The 26,658-nt window shown below is 34.3% G+C and overlaps 1 protein-coding gene across 1 annotated transcript in view; it reads left to right on the top strand.

The window, feature by feature from the left end:
* ROBO1 (roundabout guidance receptor 1) overlaps window positions 1-26,658 on the top strand; it is a 442,006-nt gene that overhangs the window by 352,036 nt on the left and 63,312 nt on the right. The window contains exons 7-16 of the mRNA XM_061134342.1: window positions 1,465-1,473; window positions 5,444-5,568; window positions 7,858-8,029; window positions 15,847-16,052; window positions 17,550-17,631; window positions 17,799-17,967; window positions 18,051-18,217; window positions 24,044-24,165; window positions 25,022-25,253; window positions 26,207-26,328. Of these exons, the coding sequence (XP_060990325.1) occupies window positions 1,465-1,473; window positions 5,444-5,568; window positions 7,858-8,029; window positions 15,847-16,052; window positions 17,550-17,631; window positions 17,799-17,967; window positions 18,051-18,217; window positions 24,044-24,165; window positions 25,022-25,253; window positions 26,207-26,328 (1,406 nt within the window). The remainder of the gene's footprint in view (window positions 1-1,464; window positions 1,474-5,443; window positions 5,569-7,857; window positions 8,030-15,846; window positions 16,053-17,549; window positions 17,632-17,798; window positions 17,968-18,050; window positions 18,218-24,043; window positions 24,166-25,021; window positions 25,254-26,206; window positions 26,329-26,658) is intronic.

Genomic DNA, 26,658 nt, shown 5'->3' with positions numbered 1-26,658 from the left:
GTTACCCAAAAGATAATTCTATGATTTTGTGTTTTCTCAAAGCTAAGTTATGTTGCTGTAGTTATCAGGTTTGCTTTCTTGTAGTTTCTGAACATTTCTTTCTGTCATTTAAAAGACATCATCTTGAAACTTTTGAGAAACGTAAACAAGCCCCATCTTCTCTGTATGTGTTTTTAAATCTGGATGGCATGTTTGATGCTATGATAAACATTATGTCTGAGTAAATGAGATTTTTTTAAACTTTTCTTGCTTGCATGAATGAAAAATTAGAGATTTTACTTTAGAGTGAAAAATAAAAACAATCTATTTCGCTCACACTAAAGGGAACGTGTGAGTTAAAAGTGTATTTCTGAATTACCTTTCAAATTTGCAGAGGTGGTAACAATAGAGAGAACAGGAGAATGCTTCTATTTTAAAACTTGTACCATTTCACAGTACCAGTGCTTAGAATAGTTCATTTATCTAAGGCACAGAAATACAATCAAGTCTAATTAATTGTGACTTGCTGAAAGACATGGGCATTATTTATTTGAGTAAAATGTATTGTGGTTATCTACTGGGCTATTATGAAAAGGCTCTGCATTTGACAGTAATTACCTTTGTTTCTAAATGAGCAAAACAATTGCTTTCCAATATTTTAAATATGTATTACTCAAGCTTTCTATGTTAAAATATCCAATGTTTCAGCCCTGAAAACAGGTAATGTGACTCTAACTTTATTAGTGTTATAAAGTTTTCTGTTTTCATAATGTGTTTACGTTTTTTCTTGTTTTCTCAATGAAAAATATGCAAGGATACAAATGTAACACTTTTTATTAACGACACTACTCAGCCAATGGTCATGGACCAGCAACACCTGGGTTCTGCAAAATCCCTCGTCATAGTCCTGATCTATATAATCATAACCTGTATATTAACCAGATATAAGGGTGATTCTAATGCTTATTCAAGTATGAGAAGAATGGGTTTAATAGAATATCATTGGCAGCATGAACCATTTAAAAATTAATTTGATGGTGGAGTTACAAGATTTAACACTTTATCTTTGTTTAGGATGTTTTATTTCTATTCTATGTGGCATTAGCAGTAAAGATTTATAGTGTTTTTTCTTTTAAACCCATTACACTTATAGTTATCTGATCCTGTCATCTGGTAGCACAATGTAAAGTCATTGAAATGTGTTTTATAATTTTATAGCTATCATTCATTGTTGCTCTGCCATTTAATCAAAGTAGATATTTTAAGATTCATTTCTATTTTTCTTAAATGATTTATGGTGATATAGAAGTGCTAGCAAATATAATTCATTCATGGATAGTATGAGCCATGTATCCAAATATTAATGTGTTCTTTTTATTTAAAAGAAAAGATCATTGGTTAAGTCAAATCTTACTACTTTTTCTGTTTCATTTTCAGTTTCTTTATTTTTATTTATTCCATGTTTTCTTTTTTGTTTTGTTTTAGTTGGGTCTGGTAAGTTGACATTTTATTGGCCATCTTCTAATCATCGTGTCATTGTGACTGGAACTTCTCTTGCCCTTTTCCATCCATACCCTTCCATGTCCTTCAACCAATCAGCCTCCATGTTTCACTTGTCATTGGCCACAAAGACAGACTGCACAGAATAAAGTCTGCAGGAAGTATGGGTAACTGTGACAAAGAGTGAAAGGTAATGGGGTTGCTAATTTTATCTTATTAAATGGTGTGTGATCTGCATCCTTTTATTTTTTTTCCTCTTTTTTAAATGAGTGATAAAACAAGGAGTAGAATTTTATCTTGATTAAGTACCATTTCAGTTTGTATCTCATGAGGTAAACAATGAACAAAATAGGTGCCCAGAGGACCATTTGTGTTTGGGAGATCTAAAATATGTTTATGAATTCATCTATATCTGTCTATCTAACTGTTGTTTAATAATAGTCATTGAAAGTCCTATAAGTGAATAACCTTGCCCTTAGGGCTGGTTGCACTCATTTTCATTTCTATGTGTCAGATTCATTTCATTTTATGTAAGAAATAACCACATGATGCATTTAAAATGTATCAAAATTTGCTTTAATAAAGATCTGTTGTCATGTAAATAAAATTTTTTGAATACTTTCATTATCAGTATTTTTGGGAAGGTGTCCACTCACACACTTTTGGGATGCTAGAGCACCATTCTTGGATATTCTGTATGGTGTTTCATGCAATAATTTTGACCCTATGTTTTAAGTTAAAAAGCTGTACAAATATTCTAACGATGTCATTTCATACTAACATAGGAAGATCGATTGTTCAATAATGGTAATGCAAAGCTTTCCATATGTGCAAAGCTATAGCTGGATTCAAATTTAATGAAAGCAAAAGTGAAAGATGAAAGTGAAGTAAACATTTATATAATACAATTTGTTAGGTATTATATGATCTATATCATATAATTATATTGACTGAACAACAAACATGCTCAACTAGATTAGAAAAAACTTTAATAAATGGAAATATATATATAAAATGTTTTTGAGAAATGGATGAAACTAGTCTATCATTAGTCCCTAGAAATCAAAAAGCTAAGCACAGGAACACAATATCCACAATAAATAGGATATTAATGGCAAAGTAATGTGAAAATAAATGTTTAATCACACTAATATAAAAATGCCAGTTAGGAGATTCTGTTCTAAGTTTGGCAATTTGTTAATACTCAGTGTTTGTGAGGTTTGGGAGGAGAGTTTCAGTTGAAATAAACTTGAATAAAATTGAGAAGGATGTTAATTTCACTATTGTGTTTAACAGTGGGAATTAGAAAGAATCTAAATTTAAAGACAATTGATTACTTAAGTAATGAAGGTAACTTAGTATTTATACTGTTAAATAGTCATTTAAGTGATATTGTAGGAGAATATTTTAAAACTATACAGTCCAGTATGTATGGCTGCATTATCAGTAGATTTTCTTTTTTTTCTTTGCTTGTCTAATTTTATTTCCAACACTGAACATATGTGACATTATTAACATGTTTATCTATTTTTAATTATAGTAAATTTAAATATTGTAGCCTTTGAAAAATATCCCAACATTTTTAACATCAACATTTAAACATCAATTAGATGCACGTGAGACCAACCTTCTCCATCTAAATATAAGTAATGATGATAGAAGATTGATAGAGGCATATTTAATCCATTTGAAATTTTTCTTAGAGATATGTCTACACCTAGTATCTAACATACATTTAGAAAAGGATTTTTTCTGAGACATGCCTTCTGGCTGGTGTCTTTGTTGATGTTGGCTGGAGAATATGCCTATAAGATATAGTAAATTCATTTCCAGGCAAATATCCTGTGTGGAAGGATTGCTGCAGGGTAAGTGCAGTTAACATAAGGGTTTGTAACCCTTGTTCCCACGTCTTTGAGGTTTCAGGCAAGCTGGCATTTTATAAAAGAAACATGGATTCTGGCACATGTTATTAGACATGCTGCTGAGATTTAGAAAAGAGACCACCCGAAGTTTTTACTTGTCTGAGTGATTTGAACATTTATATTTTCCTACTCAGGTTCCCTGCATATATTGGAAAGTCATAGTCTCCCATTCATTTAATTAATCATTTGGTTTTCTTTCATTGAAACAAACCAAACTCTTTTCTGGATTTAACTTATTATCCAGTCTTAGTCCTTTCAATTTCTGGTCTAATTTCTATGTCAATTATTCTAACCCTTAACTAAGGAATCAAATGCTCCTGTATGGATGTGTGTGGAGGAAAATCCCCAGGCCATGATGCACACGCCTGTTATTATACCTGGATAATGATGGTGTTTACCAAAGTCATGAGTAAACCACTCAATTACAATCAGAGTTTAAAAAAATTATAAGCTAGAACTTCAGTATTACCAAATTGAGCTAAACTTATTCTCCTAACGTTGTATTTTCTTCCCTATAAGTTATAGGACATTTGAAGGCATTTGCCCTGATTTTTCAGGTCTCCTATAATTTTCTAGTCAAATGGTGTAATTTCTACTAAACCTCAATTAAAAATAAAAAGGGAGTATAGGAGAAAGCACACTCATCTAAAAGTTAGGAAATATAATTGCTTTCTTCAGTTTGGTGACCATGCAAGCTGTTTTACATATCCATTCTCTTTTTAAAAGAGGTATTATATTTCACTTTACACACCTGTATACATACAAATGTAGAAAGTGTATATTTTATAAATTTCATAAACTTTGTATTTTAGTTATTATAAATACTTGTATATATGTCCCAGATGCAGTTGACCAAAAAAATGTTTAGCAAGAGAAAACAGTACCATTTCAAATCCTCACCTTCATTAATGAAGAAGTCATATTCTTGTGAGCAGACTGGTATGTTAACATAATCTGGGTATACCTTTGGTTCATATTCACTTTAGGAGCTTACCCTAAGTGACTGACATAAGTAACTAAGCGTATTTTTAAGGAAAAGTTTAGAAATAATGGAACAGTCTTAAAAGGTGGATTACACTGTATAAACTAAAATGTCTGACTTGAAACATTCACTTCAATTTGAACTGAAACAAGAAAGGAGAATAATTAGGCATTTCAGACAGCTGATAAGAAATGAATTTGAAAAGTGTAAACAGTAGGTAGAAAGACTTAGATTCAATGCACATTTCTTCCAAGCATAAAGCACAGACCAAACAGGCTTTTTTTTTTTAAGCCAGTGACTCCCTCAGCACACCTAATGTTTTCAGCTGGCATTGCTCTCAGTGTAACTGACACACTTTTCTGACACTCTATTTACTGCTGGATGAAGTGGCCATTTAAGTCTGTATAAATCAAACAGTTTGGACAAAGCTGGCAGTATTTATAATGTCAGGATGAGCAGATGTTTCCAATTTACCCTCATTTCCATATATATTCTGTTTGAACATGCCCTTGCCTATGTAAATGAAAGAGGCATTTGACTCCACTAGTGCTTTAAATTCATTTCCATTCAAGTAATTGGACTGAAGATTTTAAATGGTTATACCTTCCATAGTAGCCTTTCAGGAGCTTTTCAGTTAAAGTAATTTTAGGACCTGCCTACATCAGGAGGTCCTAGCATCTAAGATTAATGCCCATACACCTTTAAGCAGCAATAAATGAGAAGAAATATTTATTCATACAAATTTCGAGTATATGTTGAATGTAAAGGGTCAAATTGTAGCTCAAGAAGCCTTTTTAACATTGAAGTTCATCTTAGAGGATCAAGTAATTTAAAAAAAAAAAACTTCTTTATAAAACTTTCCGATTCCACTCTATGAATATGCAGTTAACCATTTAGCTTCAATTGAATTAAAAGTGAAAATTGATACATTATGTATATCTAGATAGTACATAACAAGTGATATAAATTAATGGCAGCACTTGGAATATCAGCAGATTGTCTCAATTAGGACAGTGACTACATGCTTTTGATTCAGGGTGATCTGTTTCATCTCCTTCAGAACCTCCACATTTTGTTGTGAAACCCCGTGACCAGGTGGTTGCCTTGGGACGAACGGTCACTTTCCAGTGTGAAGCAACAGGAAACCCCCAACCAGCTATCTTCTGGAGGAGAGAGGGGAGTCAGGTATGACCTTGTTCTAATATGTCAGCTAGCACAGGTGAATGCCACGTATATAAGAAAAAGCAACAAATGATTTAGTCATATAGCTGTTGCTTTAAGAGAACTGAGAAATCTCTGAGTCACCTGCATTTTTCAACAGTAAAACAAACTTTTAATTCTCAAATTTTTCCTGCCTTGTTTGGGTACACCAGGTGGTATATAGAATAGTAATTGTTTAATCATGAAAATTTATTCCCAATTTATTTCTATTTTCCAGTTTATTTCCTTTATTTTCAATTCAGCCACATTAAAAAAAAACTACTTTTTTTCTCAAGTTAATTCAGTTAGTTCTAACTTCTCTTATTCAGATACTTGTAATTATATTTTAAAATAGATTTGCACACATTTGAAACAAAGATAATGATGTCAGTGCAGTTTCTCTGAAAGCACTAGGAATCTGAAGTATATTCTTTGCTTCTTTATGTTTTATCTATTTTATATCTATCAATTAAAGATTCATCAAACTATGTGAAAGTCTCTTTAGCGTAGATGTTATATTGGATATAATTCAGTATATTTTAATTCTTTGAAAACTGTAATATGTGATCACTTTTGCTGTCAAGTCCTACTCTCTATACATCTTTATAAACCAGAATTTTTTGTATACATTGAAGCTAGAATATAGAGATCTGTGCTCTTAAAAATTAAGTTTCCTTTGGGACTTCAGTTTATTAAAGAGGGAATTTTGAAACACTTTCACTTTAAAAATAATAGGAAACTTTAAAAATAGTTTTAAAATTATGTTTTCTTATCTCTTAGTGACTTGAGTTCTTCAATAAATGGACACATCTTCCTTTACATGTTTCTGATACTTGTAAAAATTATTCTCATTCATTTTTAATAAAATTATTCCTAACCTCTTTATTTTTTGTTTAAATCATCCTTGAGTGTGTTGTCTTCTGACCTTACTTCTACTATGTTCATAAACATTACATGGAGGTAGTTTACTGACTGTACTCACTAATAATTTGTACACCATCCCATCAAGTTCACATTTATTTTCACTTTGGTAGCAAATATCAACTTGATTATGGTATGGAGGCTATCATTTGAGTTCTGATGTCTTGTCTGGTTCTAACACATTTCATTGGGCCTCAAAGGACAAAATTTGCTGACAGCAAATTAAAGACAAGAAAAAAAAGTATTTTAGTAGAAAAGGAAGAATTGAAAGTATATTATATATGAATATCTGTGTATCAATAAGAGTAAATCCACTAGCAGATTTTCTTAGTAGAATAATATTTAAATGATCCATTTAGTTATTTAAATAGATCATTCATTGTCATCTAATAGCTATATCATATTTGAAATAATTTTTGTTTGGTTTGATTTAATAACTCACTGTTTCTTAATATTTTGTTATTGAATACATATCCATGTACTAGTAGTTAAGCTTTTGTAAATGATACATGTTAAAAGGCACCTAAAATTTTTTAAAAGTAGCAAATTTATTTGATTAGAAGGAATGTTATTATTTATTTCATGAAAAAGAATGATACTATATGTTACTTTGCATGAAATATACACTCCTTCCAATGAGCAAGATATTCAGATTCATAGAGAGAAATTTGTACCACCAAGTAGCATCACGTATTGTCTAGAGTTTGTTTTTAAGATAACTTTCTGCAGAAATAAAACTCCGTTATGAATTCTTAAATTCAGTATTTGAATTTAAAAATCTATGATAGATATGCTCACCATTTAACCAGAAAAATAAGAAACTTGACAATTTGATTGAGATTACTGAACTTTTATAACGGACAGGTAACAGAGATTCTTGTGATGGTACCAAAATGATAAACTTAATTTGTTGGAATGTGTTTAAATATCTATGTTGTTTATATATTAAAAGATTTACTGTTTAGAATTCTAATAGTCACATCTATGTGAAACAAAACTTTTCAGTCTGTTTTGCTGAAATATGTAAAACATTTAACTCTAATAGTATCTCATATTCTTTTATAAATAGTATTGTTTGACATTGAAATTATAAAGGCATATATCAATATTTAGAATTCATTTAAATTTTCAAATAACCATTTAAGTTTAGATGATTAAACTTTGTGCATTTGTGTGTGTGTGTGTACCTCTGTCTATGTGGGTATGTGATAGAGAATATTTAGCTTATTTTCATACATATGTTTGTGTATGTATAAATATTTAGGTATCTGTTTATAAATATATAAAACATAAAAACATGTTGGAAACTAGCAATTAACCTATTATTCTTTCCTCCCAAATTCTGGGTTCCAGAATCTGCTTTTCTCATATCAGCCACCACAGTCATCCAGCCGTTTTTCAGTCTCCCAGACTGGTGACCTCACTATTACTAATGTCCAGCGATCTGATGTTGGTTATTATATCTGCCAGACTTTGAATGTTGCCGGAAGTATCATCACAAAAGCATATTTGGAAGTTACTGATGGTAAAGTAGAGCATTTTATTTCAAAATGGCTAAGTTTGGCTTAGTGTAAAGAGAATGCCAGTAAGCACACTTATTTTCTACTTTGTATCCTTTCTTACGGATATGACAACCCACTCCAGTACTTTTGCCTGGAAGATTCCATGGACTGAGGATCCTGGTAAGCTACAGTCCATGGGGTCACAAAGAGTCAGACATGACTGAGCGACTTCATTTTCATCCTTTCTTACAGTAATTTTGGTATAGGCTAAAAGGATAAAGATAAAAGTGATTAAATGTAAAATCATTTTTATTTTAACTAGGCTATATGATAAATTTCTTGCATCAAATTAGTTTCATAAAAGCATGACAATTATTCAAGGAAAGTTTACACTGAATAGTTATACACAGGACTGTGTCCATGTTTTGGAAAATAAAAAGTTATTTTAAAATCTCTTGGTATGGATTTTAAATCCATGGCTGATTCATATCAATGTATGACAAAACCCACTGGAAAAAAAAAATAATAATAATAATAAAAAATAAAAAAATAAAAAATAAAAAAAAAAATAAAATAAAATCTCTTGGTATAAAATATCATCCTTTTTCTTTCTTGCAAATCCTGAAGATAAGATGAATTGTTGACAAATCCTTCTCACAACTCAAGATGAGCAAGTTTTTGTTGTTTATCAACTCTTCTAAGCATGATTAATTAATGCCATATATAAAGATGCAGTAATAGAGAAATCTGAATTTGAGCAAACTCCTAGAGATAGTGAAGGACAGGGAAGCCTGATGTGCTGTGATCAGTGGGGTTGAAGAGTCATTCATGACTTCGAGACTGAGTAACAATAGAGAAAATCTCCAAACCATAAGATGGAAAGCAGTTAGAAGAAAAGGAAATATAAGTAAGCATATAAATGTATAAAAAGTATATACAAACAGATTTCCTCTGCTCTTTGAAAATAGAGCATTCCTATGAAACAGAAATATAAGTAGAAATGGCATAAAGTGAGGAAATAATTGTTCTTTTCATAAAACTGAAAATCCATTTCAGATTTATTTCAATTAGTGAGCAAATACACTAATGTGCATGCCTTCATGCTCAGTCATGTCAGACTATTCATGACTACATGGACTATAGCCTGCCAGGCTTCTCTGTCCATGGGATTTCCCAGGTAAGAGTACTGGGAGTGGGTTGCCTTTTCCCTCTCCAGGGGATCTTCTCAACCCAGGTATCAAGCCACATCTCCTGCATTGGCAAGAGGATTCTTTCCCACTGAGCCACCTGGGAAGCCCTGTATTAATATAGGTCTTTCATAAAAGCGAAAAAGTGAAAGTCACTCAGCCATGTCTGACTCTGCGACCCCATGGACTATGTAGTCCGTGGAATTTTCCAGGCCAGAATACTGGAGTGGGTAGCCTTTCCTTTCTCCAGGAGATCTTCCCAACCCAGGGATCAAACCCAGGCCTCCCACATTGCAGGCAGATTATTTACCAGCTGAGCCGAGCCACAGGGGAAACCCAAGAATACTGGAGTGGGTAGCCTATCCCTTCTCCAGCAGATCTTCCCAACCCAGGAAATGAACCGGAGTCTCCTGCGTTGCAGGTGGATTCTTTACCAACTGAGCCATGAGGGAAGCCCCCATAAATGTAGTAAACTACTTCTATCTTCTCTGGTATATTCCATTTATTTATGCCAGTATATGTGATCTTAATTATTATAGCTTTATAGTAAACCTTACAAACTGGTAAAGTCTCCAACTTTGTTTTTCTTGTTTTAGGTTGGCTGTTATAGGCCTTCTGCATTTTTTAATAAATTTTTAAAAACTGGTCAATTTCCATACACATAATACATATACATGCACTCAGATATACATACACATCCTAACATCCTAAGCAAACACTTTAATTATTAAACAATTTAAGGAGAATTAACATCTTAACAATCGAAGTCTTCCAATTTAGGGAATATTTCTGTCCAATCAAATCAAATATATACACAGTATCCACCAAGGTCTAACACATGGTAGACACTCACTAGATACTTTTTTGAGTAAGTGGGTGTAACAAAGAAGGAAGGAATGAACAGCTAGCTTCATGATTAAGACACAATTCAAAATTTAGGCCGTCTCACTCAAAAGTTCACATTCTTAACACTGTGTATGATATACATTATGTATCTACTGGCTCCAATAAATTAGGATGACCTAAAATGTTTTGGGGGCTTCCCTTGTGGCTCAGCTGGTAAAGAATCCACCTGCAATGCAGGAGACCTGGGTTGGATCCCTGGGTTGGGAAGATCCCCTGGAGAAGGGAAAGGCTATCCACTCCAGTATTCTGACCTGGAGAATTCCATGGACTGTATAGTCCATGGGGTCTTAAAGAGTTGGACACTACTGACCCAGTTTCACTTTCAAATGTTTTTACAATTTCTTAAATGTATTAGAGCTATTCAATGATGGCTGTGAAGACACATAATTAATTTGATAATGATTAATATAATCAATATTTAGAAAAAGTAGAACATAGATTTGCAAATATGTTTATGATTGCAACTTTATAAAGCAACTTGTATGTAAGGATGTGCATGAAAAAAGGCCAGAGGAAACTATGGTAAAGTATTTTCAAATATCCCTTACTAGTCTCATAATTGAAAGCAAGACTTTCTAAGTGCTTTTGACATGGCTTTATCATGAATGGTTATATGTGAGAATAGATCAAGCATATGAACTTCTGCTAAACTAAAAATAAAACAAAACCCCTAAATTTGTGGATTTGGGATTCATCCCTAGTGGCCAGTTCACTTCTAGAACTAAATGTCCTGTTTCATCTTACCATCTCTGGGGAGATTTTAGGTGGTTTTGTATTTGCTGTGGTGGTACTAAATTTTTAGTTTTGTCTGTTTTGGAGTCCATAAATATCGTACAAACAACTTACAACTATGGACTCATTCTTCATAGGTAAGCTGTACCTATTGTGTGTGCTGACAATATCAGTATTTACACATTACCAAATCAAGAAGAGAGATAATAGGCAGAGTATGTTCTGGATACTATCTGACTTTAGTCTCTCATCTTTTTCTCTTTATTGTTTGCAAACAGAACAAAGGCAAAAGCATGAGGCAGAGGACATGGTAGGGTAGTAATTGTCTTTGAAGTTTATTTTTCTGCACCTGAGGCCTACGCCATGTCACTTTTGACTCAGAAACATAGAAATTCATGTCACTTATTTAAGTAAAAATGCTTCTTCTCTTTATTACTAAAAAGTAAGAAAGAGTAGTTAGTGGTGACTGAATGATATATAAACTAAAATCGCTTGCATGAATCTCTCAAAAGTTCTTGATACACAGTGGAAAGAGGGTTAATTTTCCAATTATTAGCTATTTGCCAATTGCTAGCTTTTTGATTTCGATGAGTCACTTGAGCTTCCAGTGTTTCAGCTTCCTAATTGCTGAAATGAGGTAATCGTTTACAGCCTACAGGTATTTGAGATATGTTTTGCAAACTGATGGCAGTTATGATATATGACTCTTAGGTTTGTTGGTCTGCATGCTAAGTCCCCTCAGTCATGTCTGTTTCTTTGTTACCCTACGGACTGCAGCCCACCAGGCTGCTAAGTCCCTGGGGATTCTCCAGGTGAGAATACTGGAGTGGGTTGCCATTTCCCCTCCAGGGGATCTTCCTGACCCAGGGATTGACCCCGAGTCTCTTATGTCTCATCTCCTGCATTGACAGACAGGTTCCTTACCACTAGCATCACCTGGGATGCCCCGTTTGTTGGTGCATAGATGTAATTTTGCATCCTTAAACTCATCAGTGCATGTATGTTATTCTATACTGTTTCTCTCTTAAAGTTATTTTATTACTATATGTATATATAACAAAGACTTTATGATTATTTTTTGAGGTGACAAATATATTACCTCTGATGTTATATCTTTATATTTAGGGTCCTTAAATCTTTCGCTGAACACGTGGAAAACTAGGTGAACTTATATATACTCTGTTCTAACAGGGATACATCACCTGTTACCCTGCTGGACCCAGCACCACCATCGCCACCATCACCACTATACTGATAATTAAAATAAGCAGTTATAGTTATTTAATGTCTCCTTTGTGCCAGGCACTATGCTAGTAACTTTAAACAGATCAATCATTTCAAACCTGACATGGCACTTTACAGATAAGGAAACTGAAGCAGAGAGTGGTAAAAAGATAGACCCGGATTTCTATGTCTGTGTCTCTATTTCTGCCTTGCAAGTAAGACCATCTACACCATTTTTGTAGATGCTACATATATGCATTAATATGTGATATTTGTTTTACTCAGATACCAAGGGGGAAGTGGGGATAGGAGCAATTGGGAGACTGGGACTGATATATATACACTATTGATTCTATGTATAAAATAGGTAACTAATGAGAACATGCTCTATAGCACAGGGAACTCTACTTAATGCTTTGTGGAGACCCAAATAGGAAAGAAGTTCAGAAGAGAAGGGGAATAAGTATACATATGACTGATTCATTTTGCTGTACGGTAGAACCTAACACATATTGTAAAGCAACTATACTTCAATAAAGATAGATTAATTAAAAAAAAAATATATATATATATATATATACCCAGAGCCTTCCGATACTAGCTAGCAGAACTGAGATTTAAACCCAAAGTTTGCACCGTCCAGCACAGTAGCCACCTACCACATGAGGTTATTTAAATAACAGTTAAAATTACTTAAAGTTACACATCTGGTTCCTCAGTCACACCTGCCACACTCAGATGCTCAGTAGCCACTTGAAGTCCTTGGTTTCTATATTAGAGAGCACAGATGTGGAATATTTTCATTTTACAGTGCTGAATCCTTCTGATTCCAAAGTCCATGCACGCACTTTCTTTAAATCATATTTCTGTTTCTTACACATCCTGTTTTACTACCTGATAATTCATTCTAATAATCCAAATGTGAGCTATTAGACTCTTTATTTGAAGTTTTTCTCATAGTCCTAAATTTAGGGTTGATTTGTAAATGTGCTATGCACTTTAGTTTGTGTAACTTTAGATGTTTTATCAGTATTTTATTCTAATCTGTGACACCAACATATTCCGTTGTCTTACCTAAAAATGTAAAATTGCTTTAATGAACTTTTTTGCCTCTGATTTGCATATTCCTATTTTATAGAAAAGGGTAAGTGGTGATTTCACAATTCATATAAATGTCTAGCTTTTTGCAATTAGCAAAGCACATGGAATATTTATTATTCCGCTTAAATCTTCATAGCAATCCCCGGAGCTGGTTAGAACAAGTATTATTATCCTCATGTTACAGATAAAAACCAGAGACTTAGATAATATAAAGAACTTGCCTAAAGACACATGACAGATGGTAGAGGCTGATAATCAAGCCTGCTCCTCTTTTCTTGCTTATTTTTGTAAACCACCCAAGGTAAACCAGGAAGAAATCAGTAACTGGGAAACAACATCATTATTCTGGGATGGGATAGGATAAGGAAGTGCAAAGGATGCTAAATATGAGGCAAATATCAAAGAAGGGTGAAGACACAGAAAGTTGACTAAATCCCCAGATACTGAATTATTGCTAAATATAACAAGACTATGAAAGTAAACCACTGCACTACTGGGCTTAATTATAGTCAGTTATAAAGAACCACTCTGTTACTAATTTAATTAATATCTAGAAATAAATATTCATTGATTCTTAGAATCGGGGGAACACAAGTGGTAGAGTCTTATAAAAACCTCAGTGCAATAAAACATTATCATTAGTTTTTTCATACATACCAGGAGGGGCATTTAATTTGATTTTAGCCAAACTTAAAAGATAATGTAGAAAAGATTAAACAATTCTAAGCAAAGGAATTATTGGCTTATAGTTTTCACCCGTGGAGTATCTGAAACATTCCTGCCAAGTTTCAACCTCCAGCCTTCTAAGACACCCCTACAGTATTAACAAATTTCACACTAGCAACCAAAGATGGAAGAGAATTGGAAGGGCGAAGTGAAAATGCACAGTTGCTAATTTCAGTCTCTTGCTTTCTTGTTTTTCTTAGATTGAATGCCCAACACTAATAATTATTGCATGATAAATGAGGAACAAATTGAAGTGTGACTCCAGCTTGTGCAGAATCTTTGGTGCATAAAACTTTGAACGTGACACATCCAGGCTTGAAAGTGTTGCATCCAAAATTTAGTTACTCTGGCAACCAGTTTTCTTTAAGCAGGCAATTTCTTAGATTTGTCTTTTGAATACTCATGACATAAAATTTTTGAACTAATATTCAGAATTTTAAAGTTTAATAATGAAAACTGAACTTTTTTTTGTTTGTTTAATCATTTACAAAACTCTCTATGAAATTTCACCTAAATTGCTGAGGTCAAGGGATAGAAGATCTCTCTAATGCAGGATTTATTCTTGTTCCACTACAGTTGTTGTGGATTTTCCCCTAAAATTATGATTTTATTGTCTCAGATAAAGTTTTTAGATTTTTTTCATATAATAAAACGGAGAAGGCAATGGCACCCCACTCCAGTACTCTTGCCCGGAGAATCCTATGGATGGAGGAGCCTGGTAAGCTGCAGTCCACGGGGTCGCAAAGAGTCGGACACAACTGAGTGACTTCACTTTCACTTTTCACTTTCATGCATTGGAGAAGGAAATGGCAACCCATTCCAGTGTTCTTGCCTGGAGAAACCCAGGGACGGCGGAGCCTGGTGGGCTGCCGTCTATGGGGTCGCACAGAGTCGGACACGACTGAAGCGACTTAGCAGCAGCAGCAGCAGCAGCATATAATAAAAATAATTTTAATTATATTGTATAAAAATTGCTTTCCATTGTTTCCTTTCATAGGATGTTAAAACTGTTAAGATAATACAACTAGTGAAAGCATCTTGCCATTCCTATAATTCTGATATGGAAGTGTATTATTTCCTGAGTTAGGTATCAGCTTGAGTTATCTTTTTGGATCTATCATTGTTTAGTCGCCAAGCCTTGTCCGAGTCTTGAGACCCCAAGGACTGTAGCCTACCAGGTTCCTCTGTCCATGAGGCTTCCTAGGCAAGGATACTGGAATCTATTGTCATTTCCTTCTCCAGGGGATCTTCCTGACCCAGGGATCAAACCTGGGTCTCCCTAATTGTAGGCAGATTCTTTATCACCTGAGCTACCACCTACCAACAGTATTTTTGGACAATTTTCCAGTTTCCCTGAATCTTTTAGGACTGAGATATGTTTAAGTATGTACTCTTTTAATAGAAAAAATTCCAGTATCAAAAGAGTTCAATCATACTTATTTGTCAGTTATCAAAGTCCAAAGCATGTTTTCAGATACAAAATTATCAAACATGCTGGTGTGATACCATCATTCTGTCTATTGGACACAGAACAATTATCAAGTTGGCTTTGGTTCATTTATGAAAATCTGTCTCATACATTTCCTTGGGGTAAATAGTTTTTTCTTGTCATTTTGTGTTGTACATACTTTAAAATTCAAAAAGCACAGTACTCCACTTCTCACCACCATACATCTTCACAATCCACAACCCTCATGTAGTCTCTGAACTCTTCAATTAAATAGGTCCCTGGACAATGCAGCAAGCCTAGTCAGTGGTTGGTCACTTGAAAGGAGTACGTTGTATCTCATTTTCATATTCTGAATCAGTACATCATAGAAATGCATTCTGAATAATGCATGTCTCCTACTTTAATTACTTGTTTAATTAGTGTGTTTCAAAGCCTAGAGCAACTGCTGTTGCTCAGATGATTAGAAAATTGCTTCCAGTTGCAGAAATCTATTTCCTGTTGCTTTTGCTGGCAGTGATTGCAGACCGACCTCCCCCAGTCATTCGACAAGGTCCTGTGAATCAGACTGTAGCAGTGGATGGTACTTTAGTGCTCAGCTGTGTGGCCACAGGCAGTCCAGTGCCCACAATTCTGTGGAGAAAGGATGGAGTCCTTGTTTCAACCCAAGATTCTCGAATCAAACAGCTGGAGACCGGAGTACTACAGATCCGATATGCTAAGGTAACTTGTGACACCCTGGGTTTCCCATTTTGTTCCACTTTGTTTTTGCCTCCAGCAAACCAGTGTTGAAGCCTCAAATTTTAGAAATGATGAAATGCTAATAGCAGTATTAATATATTTTTAATTCGATGCTTTATTCTTTCAGACACTTCTCTTGTGTATATTTCTGGTGATAATGACTCATAATTTAACCCGTGGCAAGTAGTTTAAGATTTTACATGGAGGAGAAAAGGATGAGAATTTGTGGGAGAAAAAAATACCTTCCAAACAGTGATATAATACATTCCTTCCATCTTTCAAAGTTATTTTCCAGTACTGTATTATGTGCTGTAAGCTTCAAGAGTTCTATTGTGACTATTTGGTTCAGCATTTCGCAATTACAGAATATTCTACATGCAAACAAAAATGATAAAGCAGTGTATAGATTCAATGTGCATCTCAAATCAGAATGTGAAATGATGAAATCTCACAGGTTTGTGGGAACAGTTTAGGGATTTACGTTCCCAGGACATCACATCCCATACCTGTTCTTTTCAGGACTATATTGTTTTGTTTTGATTTTTCTTTTTGATTTTAGGTCAAGACGAGACAAGCTCATGGGGCATATGAAAGAATAGCTTTGACAGCAATAAACATAAATTTCAATTGCTTTATTGCCTATTGTGAGCGGCTTCTTTGGAGTTTTGGATCAACAGTTCATTTCATGTGCCATGAAAGTTAATATGTTGTACTTTTCTGTGACAATGATTGTGATTTTGTTATTACAATTGCCAGAACAAGATGATAGTGTTCTTGCTTTATCCAGTATTATTTGATGATAGAGCTATTGCCTTAAGCAGAGGTATATGGGCTCATTATGCTACTGAGGATTTTACCATTGAACATGTGACCTGTGTTTGTTTCCTGGCAGCCAGTCTTTTGAAGGGGGAGAAAGCATCATTCTAGCTGGGGTCTAACTTTATACTTGCTAAACTGCCTGAAGTTACAGGTTAAAAAATAAAGTGAGAAAAAAGAGGGAATGCTTTAAGAAGAAATCATTTTGTGTCTATCCATTTTCTTTAAATATCTGTTTATCTCCTTTATCCATGTGGATGTAACTCAAGTAAAATATGAAACAGCAAGAAGAGTCATTGGCTATACTTTATTAACCTTACTATATGACTTAGTAAATATGAAATATAAATCAGTATTAAAGATTAACCCTTTGAATTTAAGGTTATATACCTCGTGTACTGTCCCTGACAGAGAAATTGATGCTATTAATGCACTTAAATACTATATCTTTATCACACAATTAGAATAACAATTTGTCTTTGTCTTCATGCAGTATTTTAATTCACATTCAATAAAAACATGTTAAATTAAGAGGAAGCTTCTGGTTAGTGCATTTTAAGGCAGCTATCCATATTCATGGGCCATATACAAAACTATAACTGTTTTTCCAGCCCAATGAGCTCTTGATTGTTCCCGATGTTTATTTTCCGTCTGTCTTCTCAGCTGGGTGATACTGGTCGATACACGTGCATTGCATCAACCCCCAGTGGTGAAGCAACATGGAGTGCTTACATTGAAGTCCAAGGTAAATTTGATGGTATTTTACCTTAAAGTGAAGCTTGAAATGTAGTTGTTTACTTCCTGGTAAAAAGATGAAGTGGATGTCTTGAAGTCTAAGTAGGGGATGGATATTTTATCTACATTTATGTTCTTCTCTGTGTAAGCATCTTTCATTTCTTTCTTCTTTGTTAGAATTTGGAGTTCCAGTTCAGCCCCCAAGACCCACCGACCCAAATTTAATCCCTAGTGCCCCCTCAAAACCTGAAGTTACAGATGTCAGCCGAAATACAGTAACGTTGTCATGGCAACCAAATTTGAATTCAGGTGCAACTCCAACGTCTTATATTATAGAAGCCTTCAGGTAGAGCAAAGATGGTGTTTCCTAGTTCTCTTTTTTGATTTACCATTAAATGTGCATATTCTAACTTGTATATCTATCCATAGCCATGCATCTGGTAGCAGCTGGCAGACTGTAGCGGAGAATGTGAAAACAGAAACATTCGCCATTAAAGGACTCAAACCTAATGCAATTTACCTTTTCCTTGTGAGGGCAGCCAATGCATATGGAATTAGTGATCCAAGCCAGATATCAGACCCAGTGAAAACACAAGGTAAGTATTGATTTACTCAGCCTTGGGACACCTAACTTATCTTTAGATGTTACAGTTATACAAATAAAATCATTTGTACTACATGCTAAGATTATATATTTAAAATATATCTGTTTAAGTTGCTCAATTAATTTTTAAATCATGGTGTCTGCAAACTTTCTTTTCTTGACTATGCACTCCATGACTTGACAAATAACAAAGAAATGTTTCTCATTTTATAAAGTCACAAATCCAGTGAGCAAAAATATTATGGGAATATTTTTAGAATATATTCAGTTTCTTGATTTTTAAATATGACTACATGTGAAAGTAAAATCTTAATCACAAATCTTTTTGTGATTTAATCTTAATCACAAATCACAAAATATTTAATTGTATTTAAAATTAAGTAAATTTTGTTTATGAGATTAATATTCATGACCTTTGGAATGAGTCTTGAACATTACAAACATAATCAAGTAACACTGTCTAGAAATCACACAAATGTAAGGGATAGTTGTTCTTAACCCCTCTGTCCAATTTCCTACAAAGCACGGAAAAGAATAATCTAGGTCTGTATATTCTTTGGTCTATCTTTCATTGTCAATTATGTGAAACATAACATATTAAACTTTCCAATGGAAATCATGTATGTGTTCATCAAAGCTGGGTTAAAGAAACAGATACAAGGAAAAGTGAACATGTTGAAGCTGCTTCTAAACACATTTGAAATTGGAAATTTTTTCACTTGAACCACATTCTGGATATACTGCTTTTTATTGTCTTTCATGAATAGGAATTATTTTTAGCCTTCAACAGATTATTATCTCCTGTTCACCTTCTTGTTCCTCCTGTTATTTTAATGTTTAAGCAGTGGTAAAACTTATATATCGAAAAAAAGGTGAATTTGAATCAACCTGTACCTTTTATTTCAACGTATTGTCATCACAGTTAAAATGTACTTTATTCATATAAGATTAGTAAAGAAAGGTTAGCTCTAGATGGTAGGAATTAGAAATATAAGATTCTTTTGTCAACATACAGAGGAATCATAATGTCTCTATCTTTGTGTATTTCCAAAGCAAAAATTGAAACTTAGTTACAGTGATAGAAACAAATTGTACACAGAAATACTGAAAGATTTAAATTACTTTTTCCAGGTTTGAGAGAGAGACTAGCTGCCATGTGGGGCATTTTGTCTTCTCTAGAGAGTGTATAAACCTTTTGAGAAGGACGTTTTGTTTCAGAATTCCCAGAAAAAGCAAACCGAGCTATGGAACACGCCCATGTCTGTTTCTTGCTGTGTGAAATCAACACACCCAAATGCATATATTTGCTATTATGAGTCACTTCACCAGTAGCTTTAATAGTCTCGGAGCCTGCCTTAAGGCAGTTTGAGGTTTTCAATGTTATATACGCATTTGTAAAGAATGCAGAAACTGGGACAGCTGTAAACTGAACTGAAACTTTGGTCTCCAGTGTAGTGGTCTCTTCCCAGTAGACCTTAGTGAAAGTTTTTGATTAACTGTGATTCTGTCATATACACATATGAATGATTTTGTAAAATACATCCTCAATTGTAAATGAGGAGTAGTTAATGATTTATCTGTTAACTTGTTTTTAAAAATTTTAATCTACTTTCCTTTATACATGATAGCTAGTAGAACAACCTAAATGAAATGAACCCATGTCAGCTGGAAAATTGGAAACAGTGAAACAGACATACAGTTTTGAAATCAAAGAATTTGTTATCTCAGCTCCTCAATCTATTAGCAAGCTGGTGAGTCCTGAGCACTGGTTCCCTTAACTATATAGTGGGGCTAAAAATCCCTACTCCCATAGGATTGGACAAGGATTAAATTAGCCAATTTTATGAATATGCAGGACTCAGATTTCTTTTCTATGTTATACCATAAGACTTTGTCATTTGTCATTGGATTTGTATTCCTTTCACTGGACTAAAAATAAGGGAAGTTCATAAAATTTGAGAAACACAGCTCGCATGCTGAACGAGAGAACCAGAATTAAGTAACTCAACAGACTGGAATGATGGGCCAGCACTAACAAGATTAAAATTAATGGAGCAAATTTAAAAACCTGGTACTTGAACTTAGGTTTTAAAATTTAGCTATAGAAGGATAGGCTGAGGATACTGGGCTTAAAAGGAGTGTGTGCATTGGGTGTGTTGAGGGCAGGGTCGGGGGGAGGCTGACTTCAGTGTTTGAAGTCAATTAGAACACCTCCCAGAGCCAACTGAGTGAGTAGTTGTCGGAAAATCAAATGTAGTCTTAGCAGAATTAAATGCAGAGCAAAATCTGAACTGGTCAGATCACGAATAGAGTAATGTGTTCTTTTTTGAGCACTACAATTTCAGGTAGAATTTTAAGATATTTAAGAGGAAGACGAGGATGGTTGGGGAGGCTGCATTGAAAGCCAAAATTCTTATCACTGGAAAAAAAAAATCCAGAACTTGGCACAAAAAATATCCCCCAAAATAATAAAGTTAGACTAGGCTTGATATTTTTTTTCCTTAATATTTTAAGAGACTTTTGTGTGAGCAAGATATGCTTATACTAACTCCAGGCACCTAAATAAGACCAGCGAATGGAAGTTAACATTGCGGCAAATTTCACTGTCTAGTTTTAAATGGCTTTTGAGACACAGTGAAGCTGAGCTGAGTCAGACCATAGCAGAAGCCTGGGACGAACCTGGGAAAATCCAATTGACAGAAACAGAATGCGTAAGCAGTTGGGGAAGAGCTGAGGTGGAGGGAATTCAGGAAAGACTTGTTGGAAATTGATTCACAAGAAGCAGGCAAGCTTCTCATTTTCATAATTTTTCTTTTTAGTATTGTTGGACTGATTGATTGATTTAGCTGCATTAGGTCTTAGGCGTGCCCCATGGGATCTTTAGTTGTGGCATTCAAACTCTTAGTTGTGTCATATGAGATCTAGGTCCCTGACCAGGGTTCAGACCTGGCCACCACATTGGGAGCGCAGATTGTTAACCACTGGACCACCAAGGAAATCCCAGCATGACTTCTGTAACTGCTTCTGCAGCATGGTTGCAAGAAAGTCTTCCCCAAGTGGAGATTCCTATGAGTAAACTGGGTCATAAGTTAAAGTTGCACATATATAGGGCATAGTTTCTTGTTCAGGAGTCAGGTAGACCAGTGTCACAGTAACCCTATCCCAGGGTGATCAAAATGTGCTCTCTCAAATATAAGATTTGATAATGCAAGGGAGATGATATGAGCAGCTAGCAGGTGGGGTGGGGGGATTGGAGACATTGCTGAAATGAAGGTGGTTGTTGCCACAGTTAATACTATTCTTTATTTACATTCTGTCCACACAGCATTAACCCTATCTTTTAAAGAATGTGTACACAGGCAAAGAATGTACAGGATACCTATACAGGATAGGTCTCTAGGTAATAAGAGACCAATTATTGTAAATAATGATATGGGAGGACCTGAATAATCCCACCCTCAAAGATTGTGTTTAGGAAATTCCAATACTGAGGAAATGGCAGGGGTAAAATCATATCTAAGATTTCCTTCAAGTTTGATTCTGAATGTTGGGAAGACCGTTTACATGATAATACACTTCTTTCAGGAGGAGAAGGAAAACAAGAACAATAAAGAGACCAATTAATAAATGCCTCAATATTATACTGTTAAACCTTACTTTTTATTTTTCTTTCTTGTGAGGAATTTTCTGAAATAATGTTCTATTTCCTAGATGGTTACAGTAGGCAAGAGAATCTAGAAACTTTCATGAGAGGATTAACTAGCAAGGTTACCTCAACCAGAGAAATTAGAGATTGCCATGCAAATTATAGTAGTTACCTTTAAAAATGATTACTGACATGTTTGAAGATACTTCCTAGAAGCCAGACGATTTCCCTGAGGATGGAATCTTACATATGAGAAAGCATATTTAGAAGCTAATATGTATAATATGTGTATGTGTTCCATACAATAATTCACTTCAACTCAACTCGTGTTAATTAAACACATTCTATATGTATGTCATTGTGCTAGGTATTCTGGGTTCATAAAAATGGACCCAATCCCTACCTTCAACAAAAGGACTCTATATGCCTTAAGAAATTCAGTTCTCACAAAAACACTCCAAAATGACTTCCATTATACTGCCGTTTGACAGATGAGGTAACTGAAAAACAGTGAGGTTACAAAATCTTCCCAGTGTTACATAGCTGTCAAGTGGCTGAGTTGGGGAGTTGCCAATTCTGTCCGTGAATGCCACTCTTACCCTAGAGATAGATGGTAATTAAGTTCTACGAGCAATGGAGACTAGTGAGTTGGGAAATATACCTGAGATGGAAAACTTACAATCAAGTATTTTCTATCTACAGTCTGTGGCCTGAAGACCAATGTAAGCCAAAGCTATTCCTAATGTATGATAAAGTATGAGAAGCCAAAACTCAGTTTTTCTCATTTTGCTTATTTATAAGCTTATGTCAGGGGCTCAGTGTGTGTGTGTGTATATATATATACGTATGTATGTGTATAAAATCAAGGATTTACATCAAAGATTCTTGAATAGCACTCTTGATCTGTCGTCTCTTTCATTTGCCTGCCTTCCCTGAACTCCATCAAAGATACTTACCAACCTCATTTGTAAAAATTTTTATTGAAGTATAGTTGATTTACAGTGCTGTGTTAGTTTCAAGTGTATAGCAAGTGAATCAGTCATACAAATGCATATATCCACTCTTTTTAAAATTATTTTCCCAGATAATTGATCTCACTTTTAGTATCATGTTTTTGTTTTCTATCCAAACTCAGTTCTTTATTTAATTATTCATAAAACTAAAATTCTTGTTTCTGTTGCTTATGAGATGGAAAATAGTCTAGAATATATGTGCCAAAATACAGTATATGAGAAGGACAATTCTGGATATAAAAGTATTGATTTTCTTCTCTTGTTCATACTAATATAAACAAAGCAAAGCATCTGTATTTAGAAAATCTCTGTAGAAACAGGCAACTTTTATCAAGTACAGACTTTTTAGTAAGTTTAGCAAAAATACTTCTTTGTTGGGAAAAAAAATCCAACATAAATGAACACTAGTAGTTGCTTTAATTATTACTATATTCTTGATCTCCTTTCTAAAAATGTTGATATTTTTGAGATATAAAGCTCTTTATTGCACCTTTTTGACAGGGCTACAATAATTAAAGCAAAGCAACCATCAATTAAATAGATGTTAAGTACTCTTTTCTCATCAGATTTATTCTGTTCTATCCTGTTGATGGTTTCCATACCCCGTTTTATAACCACTAACTTATATCTTATTTGGAAAGATATCCAGGTTTATCTTATAAGATGAGGAGTGTCTTATTTCTTTTTGTGCTTGCTTTTCACTTCGGTGTTTCCATTCTCTTCGTTACTCATCTACTGCGTCACAAAACCTGGATATCTCCTTTCTTGCATAGTTAGGATCGCTACAGAAGGTTATGTAACCAACTCAGAGGGGATTGCACTAAGCCGTTCATCCTAGGCAAGAAAGCGATCATTACGTGATTAGGAGGAGCCGTCAAACGCTGCTGTTTGCCATTGTTATTTTTGCCACCTGCTCTGTTTTGCTTTCTATATGCCCTCTGCTTGTTATCTCTCTCTGTATGCTGTATCCTCCTGATTCTAGTAAAAAGGTTCAGTTGTTCCTATTTTCTTCTGTAGCACAGATTGGAAGTATTCTTCACAGTTGGAATGATTCTTCTTTTCTGAGATTTTCTATGAATGAAAGGATTGTTTCCCCATGCTTTTATTCAAGTCAGAAACATTGCCTAGGCTTTGACACAGTCTTCTGGGATTGTTGCAGATGTTCCCCCAACCAGTCAGGGGGTGGATCACAAGCAGGTCCAGCGAGAACTGGGAAATGTTGTTCTGCATCTCCACAACCCCACCATCCTTTCCTCCTCTTCAATTGAAGTGCACTGGACAGTGAGTCGTTGTTTCTGTTGTAATATTTGATCTCAATTTTAATAAGCAGATGACTTTTTGGGGATCATTATATGAAAAATATACATATATATATAACAGATAGTTAAATTATATATATCAGTTCCTTACTTCCCCACCAATGGTAATTTTATAATATAAACATCGTTTGTTGTGGTAGCTATGAAATAGTTTTAAACAGAGAAAAATGTTATCTTGCATGTATTTTATACTGTGCTGCAGTAATGAACTGGGTTGGGAAGATCCCCTGGAGGAGGGCATGGCAGCCCACTCCCGAATTCTTGCCTGGAGAATCCCATGGACAGAGGAGCCTGGCGGGCTGTGGTCTATGGGATAGCGAAGAGTCAGACATGATTGAGTGCCTAAAAACACATACAATGAACTTTACCAGTCTCAGAGGAAACAAGCTATATATTCCTAATACTCTTCAAAAGAGTGTATCTAATTTATGGAATTATTAACATGAAATTTTTTCACTGAGAACTATTTCTAAATCGCATTAAGTAGTGTTTTAAAATTAGAAAATGGAAAACACTTGTTGTTTCCTCATCCCCTTGACACTGACTTATCTCTCGATGTCTACCAGAGCACTGCCATGGCGCACCATATTTCTGCATGAAGCATAGAAATTAATAGCTAATATTATGCATTAGGCTGGAGAAGTGGACAGATTACAGAAGATAGTGATTTGTTTTTCATATTCTACTTCATATAGACTAGAAAACTGTGAGAAGAAGCCAGATAGAACTTTTTTGCCTTTTGTCACGTTAATTTTCATGATTTTCTAAAAAGTCAATGGAAGGCATGAGTGATTGCATTTTATTTGTCATTGTAATAGGTGGACCAACAGTCTCAGTATATTCAAGGATACAAAGTTCTTTACCGCCCATCTGGAGCCAACCATGGTGAATCCGAGTGGTTAGTTTTTGAAGTGAGGACCCCAACCAAAAATAGTGTGGTTATCCCTGATCTCAAAAAAGGAGTCAACTATGAAATTAAGGCTCGTCCTTTTTTTAATGAATTTCAAGGAGCAGATAGTGAAATTAAATTTGCCAAAACCCTAGAAGAAGGCAAGTATAATGAAATGTGTGATGACTATGCATTGCAAAACTTTCATTAGGCTTTTATTAACTTAATTGAAAAATTTTAATGGTAATAGTGACATTATTAACTGTCTTGGTAGTGAGCATTATATTTTGTTAATAGAAGTTATTTAATTAGAATTACTAAAAACTAAAGTCTATAATACTTGACTTGCTTTAAAAGTGGCCTATATAAAAATGTGCAAATGTGAACATTGTATTACTTAATGGCATATCTTGGATATATCTAATTATTCAGAACTAAAATTCACATTTAAAGATGTAATTATCCTCAATTTGCTTGCTTTTCCATTAATTTTTTCATTCATTTATCAAATGTTATTTTGAGTGATGATTTGTAAATAAAGTGAGTAATGTCTTGGTTTTCCCAGGACCTTCTGGGATTAACATTTTATGGCTCATGTCCCTAGAAACCCCTCAGCTCTACACAAACCAGTATGTTTAGCCACTGTATAACTGGAAATTAAAATTAGTATTTACATAAAGGTTACAAGTTACATGTCACAAGTATAATCTTTAAAAATAACAAGAATTGTTCCTTAATTGTTCCTTTGATTATAATAAATTATAATACAGTTAATGTCATGGATGGTTAGCGTTTATACTTTTGAACATTTTAGGGAGAACATGGGACTATGGTAGGAGAGAGAGGAGTTCTCCTGGAATGTTTTGTGGATATTATATATATAACTTTGGTTGTAGAAAATTCACAGTAACAATAGGTTAGCAGTATTGAGGAAAAATTTAAATAGTTTGGGACTAATCAGACTTGGATGAGATATATCTTTAAAAACTATACATATACATATACATATATATAGACATAAACTTTATATGTTTTGTTTAATGGTTTAAATGCCTGCTTTCAATGTTTTCTAGTATGCTTATTTATAAACCTGCTCTTTAAAACAATTTAATAGCACCCAGTGCCCCACCTCAGAGTGTAACTGTATCAAAGAATGATGGAAATGGAACTGCAATTCTGGTTAGCTGGCAGCCACCTCCTGAAGATAATCAAAATGGAATGGTCCAAGAGTATAAGGTAAATAACATGTATAGTAAAAAAGCAAACTTGGTTATATTGGTCATGGATATTTGGCGCCATCTGCTGGTGGGCACAGCAACAAATTATTTTTTAAATATTTGTTTAGTCAATAATTGTGAAATACTTTTTCCTTAAGCCGTTTGAAACAAAAAATAATTTAAAAGAGAGTATTTACCTGTTCACAGTATATATAGGTGCTCACACAAACAACACATGTAAAGGCTAATCAAAATTTCTCCCCCCCCCCCCAAATCCATCTTAAATGCATTTGCAGAATTAGTTTCCCCGACAGAATTGTATCAGATATGGTTTCTTTCTTTCTTTCAA

The sequence above is a fragment of the Dama dama genome, chromosome 31 (assembly GCF_033118175.1).
Source record: "Dama dama isolate Ldn47 chromosome 31, ASM3311817v1, whole genome shotgun sequence".
NCBI lineage: Eukaryota > Metazoa > Chordata > Mammalia > Artiodactyla > Cervidae > Dama > Dama dama.
The sequence above is the reverse complement of the archived record's forward strand: the minus strand, read 5'-3'. Positions and strand labels throughout refer to the sequence as shown.